This window comes from Phalacrocorax carbo, chromosome 7, assembly GCF_963921805.1.
Source record: "Phalacrocorax carbo chromosome 7, bPhaCar2.1, whole genome shotgun sequence".
Lineage (NCBI taxonomy): Eukaryota > Metazoa > Chordata > Aves > Suliformes > Phalacrocoracidae > Phalacrocorax > Phalacrocorax carbo.
The window spans coordinates 11,385,173-11,398,997 of record NC_087519.1 but is presented as its reverse complement, the minus strand read 5'-3'; the positions used below and the strand labels follow the sequence as shown (position 1 = coordinate 11,398,997).

The 13,825-nt window shown below is 44.2% G+C and overlaps 1 protein-coding gene across 1 annotated transcript in view; it reads right to left on the bottom strand.

The window, feature by feature from the left end:
- HDGFL3 (HDGF like 3) overlaps nucleotides 1-673 on the bottom strand; it is a 38,749-nt gene extending 38,076 nt beyond the window's left edge. Inside the window, exon 1 of the mRNA XM_064456301.1 lies at nucleotides 108-673. Within this exon, the coding sequence (XP_064312371.1) occupies nucleotides 108-191 (84 nt within the window). The 5' untranslated portion in view covers nucleotides 192-673. The remainder of the gene's footprint in view (nucleotides 1-107) is intronic.
- Between the last annotated feature and the right edge of the window lie 13,152 nt (nucleotides 674-13,825).

Sequence of the window (13,825 nt, the reverse complement as noted above, 5' to 3'; positions counted from 1 at the left end):
GGCCTCCGGCAGAGGCTCGCCGCGGCCCGGCCGCTGCCCGCCAGGCGGGAGGGCGAGGGGGGCGGCGGCGTGGGGCCGGAGCCGGGCGCCCCCGCCGCGGTACTCACCCGGGCCGGCCAGTGCGGGTACCCCTTCATTTTGGCGAACACCAGGTCTCCAGCCTTGTATTCTCGGGGCCGCGGACGAGCCATCGGGAGCCGCCGCGGGAGCTGCCGTGTGTCCCCCCCGCCCTCCCGCACCCCCGAGCCCCGCACACGCCGCCCCGGGGGCAGCCGGGCGACCCCCCCCGCGGGGTGCGATGCGCCCGGGCACGGGGCGCAGCCGGGAGCGGGGCCGGGCCGCGGGCGATCCCCGATCTCTCCGGCGGCGGCGGCGGCGGCGGCAGGAGGAGATGGGGTGTGTGTGAGTGTGAGTGTGTGTGTGTGTGTGAGTGTGTACGCGGGGGAGGGGGAGGCCTTGGACACAACCCCAGCAGCCCCCGGTCGCAGGGAGCCGGCTGGCGGCGGGGCGCCTGGCCGGGCGGGGGCGGCCGGGGAGCCCTCACCCCGCGGCGGCGGGCGGGCGGGCGCGGCGCTGCCCGCGGCCCCCCCGTGCGAGCTGGCTACGCCGCCCGCGCCGCCCGCTCCATCCCCGCCGCAGCCGCCGCGGCCCCGGGAATATGGAGCCGTCTCCGCCGAATTACTCCTCGGGCAGCGACCGAAAACAGGATCTTCTTATCCCCCCCCTACCCACCCCCCCCCCGCCCGCGCCTCCCCCCGCGCTTTCCCTTCCTGTTATTTTCTAGGTACACAGATCGGTTTCTATGAAAATAGGAGAGCAGAGAGCGGCTCCCGGCCCTCCCGGCCCTTCCTTCCCAGCTGAAGCATGACATGGTTCTTTATGCGCGCCCGACATGGAGGCTGGGCGGCGAGAAGCCGGCTGAGCCCGGCTGATTTTTTGTGGCCGGGCCCCCGAGTTTCCCCTGGCCGGAGGCTCCCAGCCCTTGGGCCCGGGGGGTGCCCTGACCCCCCCTTGTCACGGAGGCCCAGGCCCCTGCGTGGGTTGGCTTCTCACGGTGCCACCGGCACCCGCCCGGCTGACAGGCCTCCCCTGCCCCAGGGCTGCCTGCGCCCAGGGGTGCCTGCAGACCCCGGGCTTCACCCCGGCCCTCCCCATGCGGCCAAACGCCCGGCCCCGAGCAGGCCCCCGGGATGAAGGCCCGGCTCCAGGACACAGGGTATTCCCGGTGTTCCCAGTATTCCCAATTTCTGTAGCTAGCCTCTTCCCCACCACCAACCCCTCTACCTTCCTTCTCAGCCTCAAACTCAAAAAATCCCCACAGCCACAAAGAGCTGGTCATGGGACCTGCCTGAATGCACAATGAGGGCTTCCCCTCAGAGGGCGGTTGGGACCTGGCTCTTGCCAGATGATGCCAGTTTTTACAAACATGCTACTCTGTGGAAGGGAAGCACTGGGAACTCACAAATCCAAACCCCAGATATGGCTGGTTTTACCATGGTGTTACCAGTTAAGTTGTAATGTTCAGAAATCAATTATTATTGACGTTTATTATACCAAAGTGTTGGCTAGAGGAGCAAAACTAGGAAGGCACCTGCAAACTGGGCTACAAGTGGAAAAGTTTAGGAAAGATTTTTCTGGAGGTTTGGCTGAGATGGTAGCAGTGGGCTCCCCAACTATTCCCATGTGCAAGATGGCAACTACCCCCTTTGGGTTTAGGGCTGAAGGCTGTAGAGTCACATTTCAGGGAGGGAGTAGATGGACTGTAGGGAGTGCTACCGGTCTGTAAAGGCTGGTAATGGCAGAGAAAGAAGGGAAAGAAACACCTTTTCTAGCACCTGCCCTGGTTTATGGTATCTCCAGATGTGGTTCTAGTACCCAAACGCTGCTGTTGGTAGTACACAAGTCAATAAAGTTTGTCACTGTGGGTCATAAAATAGGATAAGGACTTCTCTGCTTGGAGAAGCACTGCTGTAAAATCATTAGCTCAGGTATCAGTAGCATGCTAACAATGGAAAAAAACCCCAAGAAGCTGGGTAAACATTTAGATGATTAGCCTGCACTGTGCTCAGTGCTGTTATCTGTTCCTGAAGTACTGAGATCAGTGACAGGGTTGCCAATGCAGCCACCTTCAGTATAGACATGTGGCCAAACAGCTCACTTTCACTTTCACATTGGATAGGATTTTGCATCCTTTAAAATTGATAACTCGTTTCAGTTTAAATTCCCTTCAGGTAAATGTAATATAAAATCTCTTAGTACAGGAGCTGTGGACTCCGATCTGAGTCTGTCCAGAATAATCCTGTGTTGTGTTTTACCTCCCATACCTCTATTATCTCCCCAAACCAGCCTTATCTCCAGAATACTTACTACAGAAGTGGAACTGCCTTTTAAAATTTTTTTAAAAATACATAATTTGTTTTTCATCTCAGATGTTAGTAGCTTTTTCTAGTAACTTATTTAGTGACCTTAATTCAGAAAGGAGCATGAAGTATGCCAATTTCTTCCAAAAGGAAACTGTACACATTCTATACACATCCATGCAACAATGTATTGCTAATGTCAGAACAGCAATATTCAAAGTGACTAGGTACCAAACTGAAACATCTTGTTGAAATGTCCACTTTTTTACTTCCTTTTGTCCCGGCATTGGTGTCTGCAGAGGATGCAGTGATTGAAAAATGTTTCTAGTCTGTAGTGAAGATAATCACACACTGAAGCTCCAAAGAAAACTCATCCCATGGACATGCAGGGATGGAGCTCTCTCTTTCTCTTGTGTACAGGCTGCAAAGGATAAATAGGTTGCCAAGGTAAGAACACTGCTCAGCTTTGGCCAGCTGCAAACTCTTAAATACACTTTGCAAACAGTTCCTCCGTCAAGCTGTGGTTAAGATGCTAGGAAAGAATGGGGATGAAAAAGCAAATTTCTCAGCTGATAAATGAAAAACCAAATCAAATGTTCCACACATTAACAGCACAGAAAACCACCTCAGCACAAATGGCAAAGGAGTTTCTCAGTGTGTATAACCCTGTCAGCCACTGATCACAGCATACAAAGCCTGAGATCTGCTGTCTCACCTGTATTCTGTTCCTTTCTCTTCTGTTACAAAGGGGAGTTCATCTACCCCTTCTACACAGAAGTGGGAAAGAGGAGTGAAGAGAGTTTCTTCCAAACACTTCAAGAGCAGTTTCAGCTCATAAGCGTGAATGCCGGGGTGCGGGGGCTTACTAATATACACGCTACATGCATATAGGCCACGTCCTAAATTTACAGAAGTCATCAGCTGAGTCTGCTTTGGGCACAGAGAAAGAGCAGCAGGTCACAGAGCCAGCAACACCATGTCCCTACTGAGCAAGGGAGACCTGCGGCAAGGATGGGTCTCTCCTTCCCCCTGAATTCCCCAAAACGGTAAGACAAAGTTCCCTCTCACACCTCATCCCGCCAGACAGGTGTTATATTTCCAGAGCAGGGCAGCATATACAAGTATGAGCAGGGGAAGGGGGTAAAGGCAGTGGCCCAGCAGGACCATGCAGATTGGTGGCAGGGCTGGGAGTGTGGTCAGTAGTGAAACCATGAGTCACCCAGGACAGATGGTGTCTGAGCTAACTGTTTTGAAGCCACTACCACACTACGGAATTTTGCTTTCCCAATAATTCCCAGGAAACAGTGGTTTTAAGCTACTGAGAAGCTTTAAGCCTGCCCTGATCATTTCCCCCCTATTCATATCAGGAGAAAAATAGTTATATTCCTCGCTGAAAATTTTCATAGAGAAAGAATTCCATTGATTCAAAAGAGTGGATCAATCTTTAAGGAAAGAGAACGTGGATGTAAAAGTCCTAATTTCAAAAGCACTCTCCAAAGTCACAAGTAAGTTTTTAAACATATGTCAGTTTTGCATTAAATACTCCATGATCGTAGTTTTGGACACGTATATTGGACATTTGTATGCAAACTGTCTTGCATATGGGTCCTATTCATGCTGCTATCTTGCACTTGCCATTTTGTGAGATGCTGCCTATATTGTGTCTGTAGAGGCCACACAGATTATTATATTTGTCTCTGAAATTCTGTCCCTGGCCACCTTACAGTTTTTGCTTTCCCCGCTCAAATCCCTCAGACTATAAATGCCCTGCAGCATAGACACTTGTATAATCAACTTTACTGTAAGATACTGAAATAAAATTGTTTCTTTTTACTTTTCTATCTATAGCTGATATAATTTTCTTTCCTTCTGCATTTTCTTTTCCTGTATGTAAAAATGTGTCAGCGATGATCACAATGATTAGTATTTTGTTTATGTCCATAGTAAGGTTGTGCTTGTCTGTTAAATATTTTAATAGGAAATTGTTCTGAGTCACAACTGAGCCATTCCCCTTTGCAAGACATGTCTGAGAGCACTGTCGGCAATCACAGAGCTACTTCATGTCAGGCAGAAAGAGGCCATGATGTTATATGTCCATCCCAACATGCACAGAAAGGCACTTACCGAGCCCATTAGGATATTCTTAATTACTGGAGATAAGAAGCTCACGAGGGGATCTCAAGCTGTCTCTGTAATAAGCTTAGAAGGGAGAAGTGTGTGAATAGCTGGAGCAAGTTATCTATACTCAGTTTCATGAATCTTCTTATGTTATACACTGGAGCAATCTCCTAATCATATTAAATTAGGCAGTCTTTAAGGTGATTGCTTTACAGGTTGCAGAGGTGTGAACGCGTATCCTAGAGGCAGAAAAGATCGGAGCACTTCAGTTAAAATTAATTTCCTCTCTGGTTGGGAGCCTTTCACTATTAGCTGGAAAGGTTTGTATGGGATGGAAATGTTATTAGGAAGTGTGCATTGCTGCCATTCCTTGCTCTCTACAGGCATTTCAACTAAAGCTGCAGCAGACAAAAGATGCGTATGGTTAATTCTGCTTCACAATTTCCAGTTCAAACCTTTGTTTTCAGTTTCTTGTATATTTCTCATAATTTAACCACCAGAATTTAAGTTTTCCATGACTGTGTATCTAAAAATCAGAACTCTTTTGACAGTGACAGTAGAAGAAATAACTGTAAAAATACCAAATTACCAGGTACCTTTTGTTATCCTAAGAATATCCATAAAAATGTAGCCAAGTTGCAAGACACTGAATAGCATTCATATGCACTCAGTAGGGGCTGATAAACAAGTCTCAGATGTTCTGTCTGGACTAAACACGCTCTAGGCTAAAGTGAATGTGATTCATCTCATGAGTGGAGATGATTGTGGAAGCAAAGCTCATGAGAGCAAAACACGGTTGTCTCCCTACAAGTACCTAGATAGTATACCAGAGTGGAGTGACCAGTCCTGCATGCAGAGAGAACTGAGAAAAGCTGGAGGGGGAGCAGAAGCTAAAGCCCGGGAAAGACACCAGAGAAACAGAAAGGCATTAGGATACAGAGGTGAAAGCAGCCATGAGTGTAAGAACACAAAGATTTCAGAATATCTTAGAATACATCAAGAAAACCCACATATTATCTAACAAAATTCTGTGGCCCAGTACGTCTCATTCTTTGCTGGTAAATTCTCCAAACAAAGACTAATGATCTGTTAACTATGATGCCAGTTAACTCACCAGCTTATGTGGAAATCTTGACACTGCATTCAAAGGTATTGGACTGTATGACCTACTGGAGTCTTTAAGTGGTAACCAGCCTGAGATTTTCTATGGGAGAAAAAGCCAAACAAATCAACCCAGAAAGAGATTATTAAAGATTGTATCACAAACCTCCTAAGAAGCAGAATTAAAGTGGCACCAGCTACCTGAGCCCAAGTGTTTCCCAACATTTGACTACTTGACTTCGAAACTTCAATGTTCTTTGAATTTTGTCTTGTGGCATGTGAGATGCTTTAGCAGCCATTTGTTGAGAAACAATCATCAAAATCTAGTACTTCCATTTATATGCAGTAAACATTATCTGTGATATGAAGATTATGTTGTTGGACAGAAGTTGAACAGTCTAATTTGCTGTTCCCATAATTTTAAGTGTTTGGTAGAGACATCGTTCATTACAATGAAACTAATGACTTCTCATATCCATTTGATATACTAATCTATAAAATGCCTCTTCAGACGGCCAGGTGAGAAACTCCATCTCTAAAGCTATAAAACCATAATACCTAGCAAAGAAAACCTGCAACAGACATTTTGCCTCTGGAGAAATATTTTAAATGTGTCATCTAAAGCCTCAGAAATTTATTGGGTGAGAAATATGTTGAGAGTTGACAGGAACAATAAATCTAGTGCCAGGTTCATGACACTCACCCCATCGTAGTTTCCCCTCATAAATACTGGAGAAATGGCTTTCTCTCACGTGCCCTCTGGTACATTCATCAAAGTGCCTTTTGGAATGTGACTTAATGAATAATTACATCCTGACATGGACAACAGAACATATATATTTAAGGAGCTTTGTAACTTCACTTTTGTGTCACCTGAATGACAGTGCCAGAAGCCAGGGAACAGAAAGAAATAACGTGGCTAGCATGCAACCTGTTGAGACTGTGACCATTTTGTACCACAAAACCCTCTCAGGGGCAGCGCGTTGATGTTGGGATGTACTTATTGTTCTAGAATTCACAGTTCCAGAAACGAAGCTCTGAATCTCATCTGTTGTAACGCAGTGTGATGCATAGGTGTTATCACAGGAAAAATAAGAAATTAGTTAATAATTCAGTTAGGAGTTTCTTCTTGGATAGCTTGGCATCAACAAGAGTTTAACAGAATCCAAACTGAATGACTGGAATGTCATCCCAACTCTGGTGAAATCAGTAGAAAAACTGTCAGCATTTTTTACATGATGTCACCTCTCAAGCTTTCTTAGAATCATAGAATTATTAAGGTTGGAAAAGACCTCTAGGATCATCGAGTCCAACCATCAACCCAACACCACCATGCTTCCTGAACTGTGCCCTGAAGTGCCGCATCTACACGTCTTTTAAATACCTCCAGGGATGGGGACCCACCACCTCTCTGGGCAGCCTGTTCCAGTGCCTGACCACTCTTTCAGTAAAGAAACATTTCCCAGTATCCAATCTAAACCTCCCCTGACACAGCTTGAGGCCATTTCCTCTCATCCTATCACTAGTAACTTGGGAGAAGAAACCAACACCCACCTCACTACAACCTCATTTCAGGTAGTTGTAGAGAGATGTGATTCTTCACATCATCCTCCTGTGTTTCTATGGTCAACATCATCAAACTCTCAGTGACTCAAATCTATAAAATGGGTCTTATCTCCCTCCACCTCTTTTACCTAGGCCACAAACAAATCTTACTATCTTCCTTTTTCTGTAAGCATTTTTCTTCTCTGGCATATATCACCACTACACAGTCTTTCTCCAGTCCATGTGAAGCAATGCCTCTGAGGATATGGCATTTTGCATATCCTCATCAAAATTGCATATTTGATTATAATCACTTTGCATTGCTTTAGAGTCACTTGGAAACTACTTCTTCCTGCCATACCTGTGTTTTACACATTGGCTTCACTGGACTGAGCATCCTGCTGCTTCTTTGCTGTGGGCTAACCCCACAGCAGCTAAGTCCCACACAGCCACTTGCTCACACCACCCTCCCGCAGCGGGATAGGAAAGAGAATCATAAGGGTAAAAGTGAACACTTGTGGGTTGAGATAAAGACAGTTTAAGAGGGAAAGCAAAAGCAGCACGCGCAAGCAAAGCAAAACAAGGAATTCATTCACTACTTCCCATCGGCAGGCAGGCGTTCAATCATCTCCAGGAAAGCAGGGCTCCATCATGCGTAACAGTTACTTGGGAAGGCAAACACCATAACTCCAAACACCCCCTCTTCCTTCTCCTTCCACCAGTTTCTATTGCTGAGCATGATGTCATATGGTATGGGATATCCCTTTGGTCAGTTGTCCCAGCTGCATCCCCTCCCAGCTTCTTGTGCACCCCCAGCCTACTTGCTAGCAGGGCAGCATGAGAACAGAGAAGACCTTGATGCTGCATAAGCACTATTCAGCAATAACAAAAACATCCCTATGTTGTTAACGCTATTTTGGTCACAAATCCAAAACATAGCACCATATGAGCTACTGTGAAGAAAATTAACTCTATCCCAGCCAAAACCAGCACATTTTTTCTCACCTTCCCACCCTCATCCTGCCCAAACCTGCTGCCTCATCCTCCTGGCTCCTGGATGATACTAGTGCTTAGAGGGACTTGGGGTAAAGACTGAGATATTACTGGGGTTGAAGGCATTGAGTAGGGTCCTCAGAGACTGTGTGGCTATGGTGATCCTCAGGGTGATGACCATGGTGATCCTCAAGGTGATGACCATGGTGGGTGCCAGGATGAAAATGGGCATGCGGAAGTGCCTGGGGAAGTGGATATGGAAGATACTGCGCCTGATGGGTTGCAGGGGAAGTGGGTTGTCACTAGCCAGGCAGAAAATGTGGCATGTTATTTTCTCTCCCTTCCTGATTCCCAATGAAGAGGGACCCAGCTCTCTGGGCAGCCGCTCCTTTCCTCTCCAGGGAGTGAAGAGAGGCTTGAAGGGAGGGATTGAAGCTGCCGAATCCACCACCACCACACTTGGCCTGAAATGCAATCACTTAAGCCTTCTGGTCTACTCTGAAAGATCAGCACACCACCCTGTGCAACACAAGAACTGGTTCCAGCTGGCTCCTGTGAGAACTTCTTAAAAGCACATTTCTTCACACATTCCACATACCCACTACCTCTAGATCATGTTTCTTGCGATGGCCTGCAAGACTGCCCCTTCCAACTTACATCTTGTCATGTGGCAGCCACATGTCGATTGTTTCCCCATTAACCATGCCAAACCTAATATCCTGCTCACCTATTTGTCTCTCAGAGATCTCCAGCCTATACTCCCTGCTTGTGACACGTCCTTCATATCCTACTTGTCAAAAATCACAACCTCATTTCTTTTGGATTCCTTCCCCAAAACTCCATGCCTCCCAGACATCCAGGACAGCTGATTAGGTCTACTACATCTCTAATGAGCGAGGGTTAGCATAGGAATGTAAAGAGCCTGGAATTAATGTGGTATATAGGATGAGAAGAAAAGGTAGGATATGGAGGAGGAAAGAAAGTTAGTGTGCTTAATAACAATTAAGATTATACCTTGTAATTAACATTACCTTGCCTGGTGCTTCAGTAATCCCTTTGTTGTATAATGTATCCCTTTCCCCATGGTCTGACTTTGTTTTCCTCAACACTGCTCTCTTCAAAGGCATGGTTTTCTTCTTTTGAGTTTGGAAAGTTATGTTTATAAATAATGAATAGAATAATAATAAATCAGGGCTGCACTTGCTAGCAAACAGCCAATATACACCAGGTCTCTTAGAAGTCAAAGGGTCTGTTTCTGCTACAGTTTATGCCACATTGTCTACTTTGGATACAATGAAGTTGCTCCTGATCCATATCACTGAGAAACTGAGTTGCTAAAATGTAAAATCTCAGTAAGATACAAAGACAATAGAAATATTACTAAATAATACATATCCCAACAGATTTGCAGAGAAATTATTATAAGCCAGGAAATGTACATATTTCTAGAGAAGTGACAATGTTACTGTTTAATTAGAACATAGTGACTTGGTAAGGAAATTGCTTGCTTATGACCACTTGTTTATTTTCTTCTTTAGCTGTCACTTACGTTTAAGTGGATGCTATCTTACTGAACACAAATACTAGCTCAAACCCTCCCACTGTAGTTCAGAGAACTCAATGTTTCAGAATAAACAGAAAAATGATACCCATCTTCACTGAGTAGCAGCAAGGGGCTTAGTATATTGCTGGAAGACAAGCATAAAATATTTAGGCTGGTTAGTATTAAGAAAGTCAAAGACAATATTATGAGATGAAGCAGCCAAACAGAATTGGCAATAACAGTCTTATAATGGACAGGTATTTATAGACTGTTACTCCCACTGGACACAGTGCTCCTGTCTTACTCAGGCAAACCTCTCGCTGAAACTTTCAAAGGACATACTGCTCGCCTAGAGATGAGCAGGGACTTTGGGACTGAAAGGGATATCCAAATCTTCTGTCCGTTCATGTAATGCCTGTATTAATTGCTTGTACTGAATCCTCCCTCTGCAATTTCATGGGGTCTGAGAGCTTGCCATACTGGGCAAATGCTGACCCTATGAAAATAAAAGTCAGTCTTTGTTGCCATGTGGCCCATGGTGTCCAAAGAAGAGAAATGGTTTGAACACTCAGAGCTGCTTTTTGTTATCCAGTGATCAACAGTGAATTTCTGGAGCATGGTTAGCAGAGGAGCAGCGGAAAGGCAAGAACTGGTACATCTGGTTAGGCACCACAGATCTTCAGTTAAATTGTGCTGCCCCGCAAGCCTCAGTTTAAGCAGAGAGCTTAAACTGAGGTGTAGGTCTGGACCTATGTGTCATTTTGGACTCTGTCAACAGGAAAAGATCCACTTTTCCATACATCTGTGTGAAGGACAAGTCTCAGGCAGCAATGGCATGAAATTGAAATGAGCTGCAGTTTGCTTTCCCATGTAGTGTCCTTCTCTGTCCACTACCAGCCCTCCAGGATAGTTTTTACCTTACCTTACAATGGTAACTTAGGGAACTCGTAGCATGTAGACTTCAGCATCCAATATAGAAGGATTCAAACCAATATAAACTATTTACCTGGATATCAGTAATGCCCGCATAACATAAAATTACATTGTTAACAAGGGATAGGAACAGTCAAGATTCAGGGCAGTAATATAAACGAGTAACAGCAGGCTATTCTGTAACTGAAAACCACAAGCTGTTTTACATCTAGTACTGGCCATTATATAGACTTTGTGCAATTTGTTTGTCTGTTATTTTCAGCAATGGGACTTTAAATGAACAGGCAAAGGATGGTTCCATTCTGTGTTAATTTTCCAAATTTAATAAAGTGACAACAGGTATATAAATTAAAGTGAGGAATTAGTTTCTCAGCAAATACGTACCTTACAATAATTGTAACGAAGGTCAATAGGTCAAATGGTCTTGGTGCAACTTTGCTAACACCCATACAAGGAATAATTTGGCCAGTGAGTACCTGGTGTACCCAGTCCTCTGCTGCACAAGGCAATGAAAGGACGCACGCTCACGCAAGCCTGCCAAGTGTAAAATTCCCATTAATTCTGACTGCCCACTTGCACGACCAGCAGGATTCTGCATTTGAGTTCTCCAGATAGAATTTCAGTCTTATAAATACCATGTAGTTCTGCACACTTACAGACTACTAATGAAAAACTGGAAGATTAAATACTAATACTAAACATTACTTACACTGTATACATATATCACATAAAATTGTATTCACTGAAGCATACACACACAAAGCTGATTTAAACCTTCAGCCATCAGGAATGTTATATACGCATTCCTTATTTCATTGAATATGAACTCGTTCTCTCTCTCACACACACGTTCTCATACACACACACATTGTAACCAACCTACTGGTTCTTACTGATCCTGAGAATCCCTGAGGGCTGGGCGGAGGTCCAAATAGCCGTCTCATCGTAGATCACTCTGCCATATGTTTGCCTTTCTACACAAACATTTGCCAGGAAATCTATCACCGTCAATGCAGCACCATCATGTGACATGATAATAAAAATGTTTATGTGCAGTCTCTCTCAGCGTTTTGCAGAGAGGGAAGTATCAGTAGGAATGAGGATACTGCTGCACCCTCTCTTTTAACTACCACATTTTTTCTGGTGACAGCTTTGATCCTCTCAGCGTCCTTCTGTCAGTAACCACTCCGGTTTGGATTAAGGACAAATGCTCAATTTCTCTTGTTTATCTTTGTGAAGTGCCTCTGCAAGCTCTTTTACTTGAAGCTTGTGCTTCAAACACTTAAAAACTAGAGCTTTGAGCACCTAAATGCTTGCCTCCAGATTCATGGGATGTAGTTCATTGCCAGACATGTCAAAGGCTGCTGGCCTGCCATACAGCACGCTCAGCTCCAGCCTTCCACTAAATGGGCAGTGGCATTTAAAGCTGCTGCTACAGTAATGAACAGAAGCCAAGTCAGAACATGTACCATTGCTATCACCACAATCAATGGGAATCTGGGTTATGTTGTGATGCTCCTAAGGCCTGGAGCTTTATTGTTCCTGTCTATCCATATAGTGACTGAATCACTCAGATGTCCTACAAAAAAACTCCAAGAATAAATGACTGAATAGAGTGAATGTTGTAGCAGAGACACCTCCATATGAAAAATCCTATAGAGGCAAACTAAAGATTCCTACGTGAAAAGGCTGAATACATTATCTCTTGATGTTGTGTCACCATGCATCAGAATATGCCTATGCAACATCTAAAGCTGAATCTCTACTGGATTCAGTGGAGCCTTCCCTTTCTTGGCTAACAATTCTGCTGGGAATGGATTTGCTTTTAAAATGTTAATTTATTCCATCTTTAAGGCTGATTAGTCCCAATGCTGGGCTTTTGTTTTCTGGTTGGTCCGAATTCTCCATCTAGGAGAAGGTGTCAATATGGTGACAAAACTGACTTCACTTCTAATCTGTAAAGTCTACACAAATCACACAGCTCGGTTCTGTATTATAGCATACACACATACACTCTTGACACATGGCTTTTGCTATTTAGAGGGAAAGCTTTTTTTCTACATTTTGGTGGGTTTTGCACTAGAAGACAGGGAGGCCCAGCTGGGGGCTCCTGCACTATTTAAAAGGATACCGCAGGGCTGTTTTAGTGTAAAAGTAAAAACAGATGACACTATGAGAAAAGGGCTTCTCACTTATTTGCCAAAACCTTTACAATTTCAAAATTAATCCATGCATTTTTTCATATTAATTTCTCTGATCATTCATCACATACAAATTCTTTTAAAGTGGCCTCTAAAGCAGACTTTCTAAACACCCTTGCTTTCCATTGTACTTTGAATCACCTTATTTGTAGTGTAAAAGGAAGATAATGTTGGCTTTGTCTAAAATTAGCTTGCTTTCAGAAATAGAGATACTATGATTCCTGCTTTCATTACAATGCTAACGATGTGCATAACAGGTAAAAATACTAAAAAAACCAACAGCATTTTAAAGGATTCGATGGGCTTCATGTTCCTTCCAGCTGCAATCTCAATTAATTCATCAGGGTTGAGCACAATAACGTAAGTAAACTTTTGCCCAGTGTTTGATCCTTTGTTAAATAATAGAATAAATTTGCAGCTTTGTAATGACTATCCTAAGCTGGCCATGTTTTTCTTTATGAACATTGCTTGTACTGCCAATTTCTATCAAAAACTGTTCAAATTATTTTGAGTTTAGTTCACTAGACCTTTTAGAATATTTTGGGGGATGACATGGAATCCAAGCACTCAGAACACCTTATTTATGTTCATTTTTCTCCTTTGACACTAAAATGGCCACCAGCGTGCTTGAGTCACCTAAAATGTCAATGCAGGTTGGCACGCTCACAGGGATAAGCAATACAAAACTAAGTTCAGGCACAGTGTTCGGGAATGTGATGGTGGAGTGTACAGAAAAATCAGAAACCTCCTCCTTGCTCTGCACACGTTTAGCACATAGCCCAGTAGAGCCTATGTGCGTGACAAATGTTTGTCACAAAAACTAGATACAGACAGGTTATGAAAACTGCCTGCATCTGCAGAAATGAACAACATGCAGGCCCAATATCATAGCAAGGGTTATCACAATGTGAATTTTATTTATGATCAATAGTAAATAATATAAAATATATTTGAGTGATTTGTTCTGGCATGTCAGGGAAGCTAATCTGTATGAATGCAACTCTGTATTTAAGCTAATATATTCTGTATGT